Below are 14,435 nucleotides of genomic sequence, written 5' to 3'. Positions count from 1 at the left end.
CTTTCAATAAAGTCTATTACGATTACAAATGATTACAGATGAATGATTGTAAGTAGTCTAAAGTATTTGATTATAAACATTAACATTTATGGCTTAATTGTCTATTTACCTTAGTTTTAAACATTGATGCTGGTAATTTCAATAGAAATCTCCTTTTTTTGCACAAATCTGAGTAGACAACAGGGCCCACAAATATTTGACATGCTTTGAGAATAATATGAAAGGATCTTTAGAGATGTGTATTTTAAAAATACAGCTTTGGTGTACGACAAAGACTTTATTGTGAGATTAGCCCTTGCCCTTTCTCCAAATATATTGTAGCACTAAGTTCGGTTCAGGTTCCTGAAGTAACAATACTGTTGGGGGATAACGAAACCCAAGGCAAGGAATAAAAGTGAGCCATGTAGTACCTGATAGTTACCTGCTTCTCAAAATACCCTGGGACAGGTTCTCTCTTGGTGTAAAACAGACCAGCTCCTGAGCATGTGGCCCGGCATCTCTGCGGAGCAGGTAGTTGCTGTTGGAGAGGTCAGTACATGCATCAGACAGATCAGGTATAGATCAGATATGTATCTTTGCACTGCAGGATCTCAGAAGATGTTTCCAGTTAACTTTCAGAGCAGCTGCTCCTCAGGACAATGTGGTGTTATATTTAGAAGTGCAGACTGGTCACCTGATGGTGTCCTGATTTAAGAATGATCAGGTCTGTGCTCACCATTCATCGCTTTGAGGTGAAAAGGGAAATAGCCAAAGAGTTGGCTTGGCTCTGGCACCACTAAAGAAATTCTTGTTTTGGTATAAACCACTCTTAATAAGATTGCATTTTTCCCTACCATGTCTAACTTCAGTCTGAGAATGAAGCTAACACAAAGAATAACAGTCGTGAGTGCACTGCGGTCACAAATGATTTAGCAGCTTACACAGATTTTTTTTTTTCTTTTCTCTTCTTCTATCTGTGTTGATAAAATCGGAGAGCCGGTGGCTAGTACTGATTTAGACTTCCAGCCTGGATTTGCTCTTGTTTTTTTCTTACTCCAGTTCTCCTTGTGCAGTGCTGCGTGGCGCTGGCAGCCTGAGAGAGAGGGAGCTCCAGTCACACGCATAGACTCAGACCGCGGAGAGGAGATTAACATCAAGGAGCCCACATTTGCAATAGCGGGTGGTGCTGGGGGAATGGGGGGGAGAGGCGAGGGGAAAATAAAATAAAAGCAACAATCGGGTAAATGCTCGTCTCTTCTCGCCACCAGCACCTTGCACAGGTCTGAAATCGCTTGTTCTGCTTTGCTGTATTGCGCTTGCCTGGGTTGTGGAGAGGGGAGGGGGAGGGGAGGAAGGGGGAGGTTTAACTTTTACTTGACATTACCGGGTTATTGTCACTTCCCCCTTGTTAAACCCCGGTGGTTTCCCCTCGCCCCCACCCCCTCCCCGTGCTCGGCTCCCTCCACTTAACTTTGTTCAAAGGGCTGCAGCCAGGGGGGCTTGTCCGGGCCTGGGACACAGATAGCGTAAAGTAAATAACCACCACAATTAGGCTGGGGCCGGGAGTTGATCTTCGTGGCGAGAGATCTGCTTAGTTAGCGTTTGCTGTTTCGGGGCGATTGAAGGCCGCCGTGCCAAGGACAGCGCACGCACACACACACACTCACACTCACACACACACACACACACACACACACACACTCTCACTCTTACACACGCACGCTGGATACAAAAGTCTGGAGGATCTAGGGGAGAATTGCAGCCGCCGGATCGGTGCAGCAGCGGCGGCCAGAGCCATGCGTGTCACGGCCTCCTGAGGGGGGAAAAGGAAGGAAGGGAGGAAGGAGAAAAAAAAAAAAAGAAAGAAAGAAAGAAGGAAAAAAAAAAAAGAGGGAGAAAGGAAAGCAGAAGAAAGACGCGGGGTGGTGGAAAGTGTTTGCCTGCTTTTGTCTCGCAATACAGTGAACTGGAAGATGGAGATGGATGTTAAGGGAGTTTCTCCGTGCCCGGAGCCCATCCCCCCGGCGGCGGGGTCTGGCGGCTGCCCGCACCAGCGCCCGCACCACCGCGATGGGCAGCCCGCGGAGCCGGCCCCTGCCGCCGACAGCGGCCACCCGGAGCGGAGGCACGGCGGCGAGAAAGAGGACAAAAAGGTAGGTCCGCTCCGCCGCCGGCCGGCCGGCGCCGCGCCCGCCCGAGGGGCCGCTGCCCGGGGCCGCGCTCGGCGGGGCGGGCGGGGCCGCTCCCGGGGCCGCTCCCGGTCCCATTCCCCGCCGGCCCCGGGCGCGGGCAGCCCCGCGCCGCCCTTTGTCAGCGCGGCGGCGGGAGGGGGGGCCGGCGGCCGGGGTTGTCTGAGGACACGGGGGCGGCGGGGCGGGGAGCGCGGGGCCGCCGCCGCCGGGCCCCGGGCATTGTTCCGCCCGCCCGCCCGGCGGGAGCGGCCCGGGGGCCGCCGCCAAAGTTTAACCTCACTTCGAGGGGCCGCGACCGGCGGGGCCGCCGCTCCCCTCCCTTCGTCTCTCCTTGGCTCCCACCCGGCGGCGAGGGGCGAGTCACCTGGGGGAAGGAGCCCGGGCGCTGTGTCCCTCCAGCCCTGCTGTGTCATTGCGGACCGGGGGACGGCTGCTCGCTGCCGAGTGAGAACCTGCGGGTGACGGAGTTCAGCGAGAAATGGGTCAGATCGCACCCTTTGGTGCGGATGTGTCTGCTGCCGGGAGGATCGAAAGTAGAGAGGATGGGATGGAAAAAGGTTGCCATTAAGATAATGTCAGCAGAGTGCATTGATCAGTGCTTTTGTCTGTGGGCACTGTCTTCATTTCCATTCATTTTTCTCGGCATGGGTTTGCTAAACTGAAGCCGATGAATTCTGCTGTGTCTGTAGGTCTGTAGCAGGCAGAGACTGATAAATGTGTAAGTTTCATCGTAATCCGGTGATGGTTGCAAGGTGTGATCCGTGTGTGCTAGACTGTAAAACCCATCCGTTCGTATTTTAGTGAAATCCTAGTAATTCTCTGAATGCACAGATACCCCCAAACAGATTATAATTCTAAAGTAAATGTAAAAAAGAAATGCAGTGTACTGGATTTGAGCCGTGTATCTTCAACTAGTTTTACTATAGTTTGATTTTGTTACAAATGTGTAAGGGAACAGTAACACAATGAAGGAATGTAAACCAGCAATGCAATAAATCAATGCAACAACTATGTCACACCACATATTTGCATGACTAGAGCTCCAGTTATCTTGGGAAATACAAGGTGTTTTTAAAAAATTCTATCTGTAACTGTAGATCCCGAGTTTTCAGCATTTGCCTCCTACACTTTTAGGTTTGTTACCGTTCAGTAAAATCTGTTCTATTGTTTTAATTAAAAGAGAGTATCGATGACGGATCATTTGAACAGGCCCCGTACATTTTAAGAGGGTGGATGGATGCAAGGGCTTTGTTTATAAAATGGTAACTGATGGTTTGCATATTGTGATAGATGAACACAGAATTTCCTCTCCTTTGAGTTTATGAATATTTAATTCTGTCGTGACTGCATGCTACTGTACGCAGTTGAATGATTTGTGTGTGCTTGATTGTTTCTAGGATCCCTTCCCTTGCATTGCGTTACTTACTGAAACTTGAAATTATTTTATTTCAAAATAATTAAAATGTAGAGCCAAGGTTGCCATTTACATATGACTTCGCTGTGCCACTGCCTCAAGCATTTAAAAACCCTGCCATCAGCAGAAATCCATGCTCAATAGTTACTTTCTGATATACCACACAGTCTGTCTAATGTTTTACCAATCCTGGTAAAACAAGGAAGGCAAACAAGGTGTGACTGAAGGTGAATGAAAACCAGAGAAGGCCTGATTCTCTGTGGTGTGGCTAATTAACATGTTAAGATGACTCAGTATTGCACTGTTTTATTCTGTATTTGCCAGCATTTTCTGGACATGGAATAAAAGTACTACCTTTTTTAATTTTTTTTGTGTGTGTGTGTGTGTCCTAGGTATAGCCATGGTAAAGTACCGTAAAATACTCCTCTTTTTTAACTCCACAATTAAATCCACAATTAGCTTTCCCAAGCTTGCCATTGCCATGGTTGTTGCAACGACTAGCTTGTATTTTTCGGAAGTGCTGTGATATTTCAAACCTCTCTAAATGTATTTATCTTTCCTAGATGCTGTCCCAGGACAACTAGTACTTCTTATTACTGCAGAACTATTTCAAATATCTGGTGAAATAGTGGCATCAGAAATATAATGAGAAGGAGAAAACCCATTAAAATGATAGTAAAATCCAACACTATTGTGGAAAAAACCCAACAACCACAAAACTAGACTGAAGCATTGCTGAAAACATCATCTAAGAACTTTCTGAATTGAATGAAATAACAGTATCATTGTTTATTTGACCCTTAAACAAACATCAGAGGCACACTGATACATCCTAGGAGTGTGAGTGCTCTACCTGCAAATCATACAGGACATTAGAACCTGATTTCCTGACAAGTGTATAGTTATGAATAACTAACTATTAAGATCTTGCAATGTCTCACAATTTCACTGTCAGATTTGCTTTTTGGGGATCGTGCTTCAATTATAAAAAAATCTTATATTTAATCATTGAGCTCCATTTCCAGTGGAGATAAAAAGAGTTTTACTTGAATCTAAATGGAGCTGGGTCAAATTTATGTTCTAATAAAGGTATTTTTGTCACAGCCTCCGAACAGAATATTGCTGAATTAACCAAAGCAAGTATTTTCTTAAGTCTGTGGAATCTCAGTAGAAGCTACTACCATAGTCTCAATTATATGGGTATTGGAGGGATTTTTTTTCCTGCTGTATGTTAATTTTTTTTTTTAAATTATCTTTGAACTCCAGTAAACTTTTGAAACATATGTGTAACTTGAAATATATCCCACTGTCTTCAGCTGGGATGCTGACATGCCGAAATGTGTGCTTAAGTGCTTTGTTGGAGGAAAACCTAGGTTACTTCTCATATATCTTTTTGTGTTGAAACTGTCTCTAATGGATACATGAGAAGAGAAATTATGGAGATTGACTTTATAATATATTAAGTATACAGTAAAGCATAGTTGCCATTTAGGTGGGAGAAAATTAAGCAGAAATAGTAGAGTACAAGATTTAGAAAACGGCTGACTCTATGTGGATACTATTTTTTCTCTTAAAGCAAAACACATCAGAAAATGTTTTTCAACACTCCTACAATGTTTTCTGTTATTTTAGTTAAAAGCCTGTGGGTCTAACCCTGTATACAGCAGCATGTTGATATTTTCCAGTATGGCAATGTGAGTGACTAGGGGAGAGAACAACGTGCAATTCTGGCTGTTCATTCCTGGCTGGAGGTGCAGCTGATGCCTTTGACAGGTTGTGTGGGTGAGTTGTCACACCATCTTGCCGCTCTGTGACTCAGTGCCAAGGGACACAGGCCCCTAAACTTTACCGAGGATTCTTTCCGGCTTATATTGTAGTGATTGCATCTTTGCAAGGATCACTGTAGGGAGAACTTTGGGAGTAGAAGGCAGCTCTGCAATTCCTTTGCAGACTGGTGACTATGAGTGACGTTTGTCACAGCTGATGTTATGACCGGAATTTTCCCAGGGGTGGTACCCTGAGCTAGGACTTTCAAATCGTCGGCTGCAGCCAGTCTGTTACAGTGTTTTCATTTTCCAAAACACTAAGTTCTCCAAAGTTGGTTCAAGGTATGGATTTGGTAATGTAATGTTGCATACTGAGGGGGACCTCTGTATCTCTGTGGGATGCACAAATCATTTAGCACAAATGATTTACAAGCACACCCAGAGTTTTCACTTTATACCCACTTTCCAGCTATAAACCCCTCTGAAACAGCTCCAAAGTGAAGAACTTTCTGTGTATTTACATGGAAATGAGCACACCGAGGTTATAGCAAAAGCAAGCCTACCTGGGCTGGGTACATTGTCTTCTGGTTCAAAACCAATTTGCCAGTGTTTGATACAAGAGTTCTGAAGTGTTTTATGGGCTTATTTGTATGTTATTTCCCAGGATGCTCACCTTTGATAGCACTGTGTGAGAGTGGTTCCCAGGTGTGAGCTTCTAGAGGGGAAAAGCTGAGTGCTTTGGCGAAAGGCACTTGGTATTAACTTGGGAATTCTGTTCTGCTGTACACGTGATCTGATCTAATCATCAGTCTCTGAAAGCCTTCTGCTAGTGTATTTACAAGTATACTGCTATCAACAATATGGTGGTTGTTCACTCATCATTCGCAAGCAGTAGGTCAGGAATAATGGAAGACACTTCAGGGGCAATTCTTTTTTTAATAATTTCTCATATGTATTTAATTTTGTTTGATTTGGAAAGCCATATGTTACCGTGTGTTTACATTTAGAGAGCAGAAGGCTTAAGAAATGCAATTTATGCTTGAAGCAGACTGTGGGAAGTTTCTTTTAGGGGTGGATCACTCCAGTCTCAGGTCAGATGTGCTTATGTTACCCTAAGCAGTTACATTGTGCACAGATGAGTAGTTGTCAACCACTGTCTGTTTTCTGGAGATTTGAGTGGCTTTTTTTCAGATAATCTGAACCCTTCCCATTGAGCAACCTGAAGTTAGGAACCAAAAGCTGAAAGTGAAATCAGTAATGGATACAAGGAACCAATATGGGGTGAGTGGGACAAAGAAAGCAGAGATAGACAACACTACCACTTGCTGATGGTAGCAGCTTCTCCTGATTACAGTATAAAAGGCAACATCTTGTATTAGCTGGAGTTTCCAAGTACGGAAGGCTTTGTGCCAGGTGTATCATGGGCTATGGTCTTGCCAAGATGTAATGCAAGCATGAATAGTCAGGGTCTGGCCGTTGTCTGCCTGGATGGACAAGTTCTTCACTACCCAGACATGGCAAAAAATTATACTTGAGGCTGTTGCTATTCTGGAAGTTTGATGTGAGACAGAAATTTCAGTGTATCTCTAAAGTGAGGACAGAGGTGGAGAATAATGTGTCTTTCTCTAAATCATTGCTAAGAAGATTTCAGAAATCATTCCTCAGCCCAGCAACATCAGCTCTGTCTTTTCAGGTCCACTCTTAAGCACCCATTCTTCATTCTTAAGCTGTTCCTAACCATGCTGTGGGCCATCATGATATTGGTATTGATCTGCATAGTTCAATGTCTTCCTGAGGAAATGGTCTGAAAAAAAGCTATCACCCTGTTCTTCCAGAGTTCCCAGAGCCTGGTGGCTGCCTGGGTGGTGAGCCTGTCCCAAAGCCAAAGACCCAGGACGTTCTGAGTCCCTCGTATTCAGATGCTTGTCCTACTCATTCCCAGGTCACAGCTCTGGGGCAGGCTCTAATTCATGGCACTGTGGGGAGACTCCCAGAGACATCTGCCTGGAATGGTTGCCCAGAGCCACAGTGCCTGGCAGGTGCCTCTGGAAGGGATATTTTAGTCCTTTGTATTGCTGATGCAGGCAGCAAAGCTATTAACTGTGCCATTAACCTGTTTCGGTGAGCAAGGCCCAAGGGCTATCTGCTTTGAGGACACTAAATAAAAAATTCAGATTAAAAAAAATCAAAAAGAGGAAATTCACTGTGAACTGAAAGCCTTGCTTTGCAGACAGGTCTACTTCTGCATTTCTATGCATTTCATGTACTCTGCCTCTCACTCTTCTCTTGCCTTCTAGTGAGAGGATGAATCCTTAGATGAACTGATAATTGTACCTCTTACAAAAACAAGCAGATTTGAAGAATAGAGAGAAAGAGAGATACTGTTAGTACCTAAAGTGAAGGCAAGACTAACAAGCTCATATTTTATTACACATCAGAAAATCCGAAAGGAGAAAAGATGTTGGAAATCAGGCCCCATCATTTTCATATCTCCAAAATTACTTTTTGTCTCATATTCTGTGAATTCTTTTTCCTGCATGGCCAGCAGGTCAAGGGAGGTGATTCTCTCCCCCTCTGCTCTGCTCTTGTGAGAACTGCTGGGGCCCCAGCATAAGGAGGACATGGACCTGCTGGAGAAAGTCCAGAGGAGGCCACAAAGATGATCAGGGCGCTGGAGCACCTCTTCTATGGTGACACGCTGAAAGAGTTGTGGTTGTTCAGCCCGGAGAAGAGAAAGCTCTGCAGAGACCTTACAGCACCCTTTCAATATATAAAGAGTGCCTACAAGAGAGCTGGAAAGGGAATTTTTGCAAGGGCATGGAATGATAGGACAAAGGGAAAAGCTTTAAACTGAAAGTGAGTAGCTTTAGATTAGATATTAGGAAGAAATTCTTTATTTTGAGAGTGGTGAGGCACTGGAACAGGTTGCCCAGAGAAATTATGGATGCCCCATCTCTGGAAGTGTTTAAGGCCAGCTTTGAGCAACCTGGTATAGTGGAAAGTGTCCCTGCCCATGGCAAGGAGATTGGAACTAGATGATCTTTAAGGTCTCTTCCAACACAAACCATTCTAAGATTTTATGATTCTGTGATATGGGAAAAATCTTACCTTAAGTAGATGTCAACAGTAGATTGACATTATTATCATACTGAATCCAGAACACAGCACTGTACCAGCTCATCATCATGGCTAGGCTTCGCGAACGAAGATTTGGGAAGGCACTATCCACATTTGCTGCAGGCACGCTGGTGGCTTATGAGGCCAATACGTGACAGACATATCCGATTGCAAAAGGCGCAGCAGAAAGACTCCTTAGATGGTGTATTTTGCAAGATACGGTTCTTTCTGCGTTGCCTTTTTTCCTCGAGAGTGATCCTGCGTGAGTTCTCAAAGGAGACAGCTGCGTTATAGATGGCGTGTCTCCAGGCCTCCCGATTGGAGGCCAGAGTAGACCAGTTATGGTGATCAATATGGCCAAGGCTGAGATGTTGTTTCAGGGAGTCCTTGAATCTTTTCTTCGGGGCTCCTCTCATGCGGCAGCCAGTGGCAAGTTCACCATAGAGCAGGATCTTAGGGAGGCGGTGGTCCTTCATCCTTGAGACGTGCCCTGCCCATCGCAGCTGCGTTCTCAGTAACATGGCCTCAATACTAGTGACAGCTGCTTCCTCTAGTACAGATGTATTGGTCACAAAATCTGACCAGTGGATGTTAAGGATTGTACAGAGGCAGCGCTGATGGAAGCGTTCTAGGAGACGCAGGTGGTGGCGGTAGATGACCCATGATTCGGAGCCGTATAGGAGAGTAGACAAGACTATGGCTTTGTAAACACTGATCTTGGTGCTTTTCTTTAAGTGTTTATTACGCCATACTCTCTTGTGGAGTTTTCCAAAAGCATTATATGCCTTAGCTAACCTGTTGTCTATCTCTCCGTCGATCTTACCATCTGAGGAGATGAGGCTACCAAGGGAAGAAAATTAACTGTATCCCAGATGAAACCAGTGCACTAAATACACATATAATATGTATTTATTTGCAGGTGGTATACTGAGAATCTGGAATGTGGAGAATGAGGTTCAACATGGGTTTTATATTAAAACATAAAGTTGGAAAGTGAGCAATTGATTTCTGTGCTTTGCCTGTGTCTGTACTAAAACAACACACGTGATGGTGCATGTGAATGATTCTTTAAAATTTTACTACACACAAGATTTCTGAAAGAAGAATACGCTATTTAAAATAGTTGTCCCCTTAAATAATTTGTATGAGAAATGTTTTGGCAAAGTGTGAACTGCTGTTTAAATTTTTCAACCGATTGATCAATAAGTGGATGAAGATTGAAAAGGTGTTCACACTCTGACTGGTTCCTGGGGTAAACACTGAGATATTCATTGTAATAGAGAGATTTCATGAAAAGTAAGTAGTGCTTAGAGTTAATACGAAGTGAAATTAAGTGCATATGTAGTTGATTAGGTAACAAATCCAGGGACATAAACAATGAACATCATGGGTGGGAGCTAAACAACACTCTTGAGTCATTGGCAGCACAACCACAAGTTTTGTATGCAGAAGACGCAGAATTGACTCTCTGGCTAAAGGCAATTTTGTCTTGGCTGCAGAACAGTTGTGAGGATTCCTACTTGAAGGAAGACATAGCGCTGAAAAGGGCTTTGTTATCTCCTCTTGAGCAGTTGGGACATTGCCTTGACTCAGATGCAGTGGTATGTGTTCATGCCTGTGTGCTGAGACTGGAAAGCAGTTCTATTCAGGGCTGCATATGACAGCCGTGAGCTTGGCCAATGTGTGGCATATCCTTCCCACTTAAGTAGAGCTTGTTCTCAAAAGCCCAGTATTCACAGGAATTCCTGGCCAATGGTTGAATGCCAGCTTGTAACAAATCTGAGTCTTCAAACAATGGATAATCAATGAAGCTAGAAAAGAACAATAACCATGTTGTTGCATGCTATTCCCAGTGTTTTCCTAGATGCTCTCTGTGTTTTTAGACCATCTCTATCTGTGGTAAAAACTTACTGTGTCATACTGCATCCTTACAGAACAATAATTTTTACTATATTAAGGTTATGATTTACTTAATTGACTAAGTGTGCTAGTTTAAAGGTAAACTGGCAGGGGAAATGAACCCAACTCAAAAGAGAGATTATAAATCAGAATAACAATTTAATAAAATAATACAATAAGTACGATTATACAGACAAACAATTGGTTTTAACCCACAAAACCCAAATGTATAACCCAGCACCCTTGGGCACGAACAGCGTGGTGTTCGTTGGGCCCCCTGAATCCAAAGTAAAAGGAGAGGGAAAAACCTGTTGGTGAGAGTGCTGTTGTAGTCTGGTCAAGAGTGGTGATTGCAGTCTGGTCAAGAGTGGTGGTTGCAGTCTGGTTGAAAAGTGGTGGTTGCAGTCCAGTCGAGAGTGGTGGTCTCAGTCTGGTTGAGAGCGGTGATCTGCAGTCTTCCTCTGGATCCCACGAGTGGTTAAAAAAGTCCCAAGACCCCAAGATTATATATCCTCCAGTTCAGGCAGGAATGCCCAGTACTTCCCTCAGGGCGGGGATTTCCACAATGGGTGTGAGGTGTGAGGAGAGGGGGCACCCTCCTATCTGGCAGGCCTCTTAACACCCAGTTTATAGCCTGAGGAGTCAGGCTTTAGGGGCAGATGGTGTAAATGGTCTATTGACAACAGTTTCTGGGAAATGGCATGGAAGGCTATAGAATACAAGTTTTGGGTTATACCCATGCAGTGATGAACTGGTCCCAGCTGTTCTAGTGGTTCAGTTTTTGTTTGGTTCCATACTTGCTTGTTCTCTGTCTGGCTTATACAGTGACTGGGATTATTTCCCAGCACCTTGTACTAGGTGGATTTCTGTACTGACTAGCTGCCAGTAGTAATTGTCTGGTAATGGTGTAAAAAGTTGCAGAGTCTCAGTAGAGTTGTTGGTTTCTAATGTCTTATCTCTGAAAATACCCAAATAGTAAACAAAAAGGGACTGCAGCTATAAATGGGAAAATGACAACAGGAGCACTGATAATAATTTCCTTAAAAGTAGGGGTCAGATCAGGTTCTAATGTGATGTTTAAATGTGTAGAAGACAAAAAATAGATATGAAAGATAATACAGATGTTAAGTATTCTACAGTAGTTTCTTTCCTCCCTTACTTGTCATCTTTTCTGAAAGGCTCTGAAATTCTCCTCTGCTTATAATGAAAACTTCTATTTTGTTTCAATTCCCCACATTGCATTTTGAGCTATAAGGGGAATATTAATTGTTCCAGAAACTCTGTTAACCAGTGCATCTTTACTGGGATAAAACAAGACACAATTTGGCTCATAGTATGGACAAGGACAGTCATGTATAAAATTTGTTAGACAGCCATGATTTACTAGAAAAAGAGTAATTCTTCCATGCCTAATGGCTTCTGCCATGTGTTTAAATACAGCTGTTATTTTCATTATACATTATATGAAGTGAAGACCAATCTTGTTACAGAAGCAGAATAGAAGTAGTTTCCTTGACTGAAAAGGAAGTGTTGGGTGAATAAAAATTACAGACGCAAGCCACAAAGCTTGGTCAATGCACTTGCTGTTCCTGGGCTTCTGAGTTTGTTCCATCAAACACCTCGTCCTGTGGTTACAGAGTTTATTCTTTTCAAAAAGCTACTCTACACAAGGTTTTTGAAGTGGTAATGTGATCAACAAGTGCAGGGAAAATAAAATAAGTATTTTTCCTTTCAGTTTTGACCATCTGCAAAGGATTCTTATCATTGACTGGAGAATGAAAATAAAATGGTGTGGAACCTTTGCCTGTTCTGTTAGCCTAGAGTCTGTGTTAATTGATTTCAACAAGTGCCTCAAGCACCACTGACACCTCTTGTTTGCTATTAACTAATGATGGTTGTTTCATCGATGTTATTACTGAGTCTATACTCATTTGTAGGAGCCAATAGCAGAAAATCTGTTTTTGGATCCAAACTAACATGGTCAAGGTAAGTCTTTGTGGAAAGGGACCTAAAGGGCTAGTATCTACAAAGATAATTTGTATGGCTATTATATTTAGTAGTAATTCAGTATTCAGTATAGTATAAATAAATAGGCATTGTGCTTTCCTGAGGATTCAAAAAGAATGTGTTATTGCCTTGAGGTAGTTACCCTGTCATCAGACATAACACAGGATGGGTAACCACAAGTCCTCGCTGCTGGGCAGCTGAGCATGTTATGTGGGGGTAGGTTGTAGATTTCTTCTGCTCTGAAGGTGAATGAGGAGTGAAAGGGAATGACATGGAGTGGCAGAGAGGGAGTAGCTGGAAAGCTGATTGAAAGCAACAACTTTTGAGTAGGGCTGGAAGGAAGGAGTTTGTAAGGTCCGTATTTTGAGACGAAAGAACTTTATGAAGTGTGCATTGGGTCCATGTGGAGTTAGGGAAGCACACAGCAGAATTTTGCAGAGCTCGCAAAATGCCTGTCGAGGCTTCACAGACATTATACAGTGCCCTGGTTAGCCTTGTTAACATTATTGAGTGTGCTTCGAGGACATGCAGACTTTTAGAGTATGTGAAAGCCACTTTTAATAATTAATTGGCTTACTCTCTCCCACCTATTGTTTCATGTCTTATAAAAAGCAACAGCAAGTCCTTGCCAAAACCAACAGATACAATAATATTTAGGTTAGTTGGGTTTGAGATATGACAGGCTAAAAAGGATATCCCCAAAGATCTTGGAACTTAAACAATCCCCATTTTTTTGTCCTGTCTTATTTCTCCCATGACTGTCATAGGATGTGCTCTTAAACTAAATTTTCCCTGATCTAATAAGCGGTTTCAGGAAGATCAGTCCACTTTTAGAGAACGAAAAGTGTGTGTGTGTCTATGTAAACTGATTTGTAACTGGAAGCCTGTTTCCACTTTACTGTGTCAGGGGAACAAGCTAAATTTTCAAGCGACAAACTGACTTCTTCCTTAAGGGAAGCAGCCATCATCCACATTATCATCTATATCCCTGCACATGCAGTGTGACACAGGAAATGACACACAATTATCAGATGGCTGTTAAGATGGATGCAGAGAAATGGTGAGCTTGCTGGCATGGCCTCAAAGACAGACATCCACAGATGTTCTGTAGTCACTCAAGTGCATGCAGTTAAAGTGTACCTGTTGCGCATTTGGGGAAATTTTTATTTAAACAGAGAACACTTAAATTTGGGGGAGGTCGTGAATATGTTTCCAGAGGGAGAAGGAAGGAAATCAGCAAGCTTAAGCTTAAGGAAGGCCATGTAGGTTTTCAAGAGACCAAGTGGAGCAAGGCAGTAGCAAAGGGTCAGGCATCCATCCTGAACCTGACTTTATCTGCCTCCTACGGTAGGGAGGTGTCTAATGCCATGGACGCTTATTGTCACCTGCTATTGTGGTCTTATGTAAAGCATGGCCTTATTGGACCTTAAAATGGGAACCAGAGGTGCCACTTCTTGAACTTGTCAAGAGGACGTACCCTGTGCAGAAGATAAAAACCGGATTAATCAGATCAAAAGAGAGGCCGTGTGTACATTAGAACATCAGGGGGGATCCAGGTCAGTGTGGCTCAGGGAATCTTTACAGGAACAGTCATACCACAGGACTGTCATGAAATAATCAACCAGATGTACATCAAAACTGGAATCACCCTATGCTGGGAAATGTTGTTCAGGGCTCTCTGATCTGTTCTGGTTGTGCCTGTTGGTAAGATTCACCAACTTTCTCTCTATAGGCAGTGCTTCATAGTCATACTCTTTTGCTTGCTGATGCACACAGAACATTTACTAAGGTCATTCTTCCTAACCAGTCAAGTAAAGCAGTCATGCTTAAGTACTACGCTTAAGTATTATTGTTTTAGAGTTAGACTTACCCCCTCACAACAGATTATCTCTTAGGTCACACTACCCTGTGGACTGTGACTTTATTCCTGTTAGCCCTGAACTATCTATACTGCCCATTTTTGTCTGCAAGTACAAGCAAAGCTGATGGAAAGGTGTCATTCTGCAATGTCAGTCTGTATTTCGCAAGTGACTGTGCATGTTACCTATGATCATATCATGG

At 43.5% G+C, this 14,435-nt stretch overlaps 1 protein-coding gene across 1 annotated transcript in view; it reads left to right on the top strand.

Moving 5' to 3' along the window:
- Positions 1-1,307: 1,307 nt before the first annotated feature.
- The window catches only part of RBMS3 (RNA binding motif single stranded interacting protein 3), a 705,062-nt gene continuing 691,934 nt past the window's right edge, over positions 1,308-14,435 (top strand). The window contains exons 1-2 of the mRNA XM_032683778.1: positions 1,308-1,510; positions 1,942-2,132. Coding sequence (XP_032539669.1) covers position 1,510; positions 1,942-2,132 — 192 coding nt within the window. The 5' untranslated portion in view covers positions 1,308-1,509. The remainder of the gene's footprint in view (positions 1,511-1,941; positions 2,133-14,435) is intronic.

Source organism: Chiroxiphia lanceolata, chromosome 1, assembly GCF_009829145.1.
Source record: "Chiroxiphia lanceolata isolate bChiLan1 chromosome 1, bChiLan1.pri, whole genome shotgun sequence".
Lineage (NCBI taxonomy): Eukaryota > Metazoa > Chordata > Aves > Passeriformes > Pipridae > Chiroxiphia > Chiroxiphia lanceolata.
The sequence above is the reverse complement of the archived record's forward strand: the minus strand, read 5'-3'. Positions and strand labels throughout refer to the sequence as shown.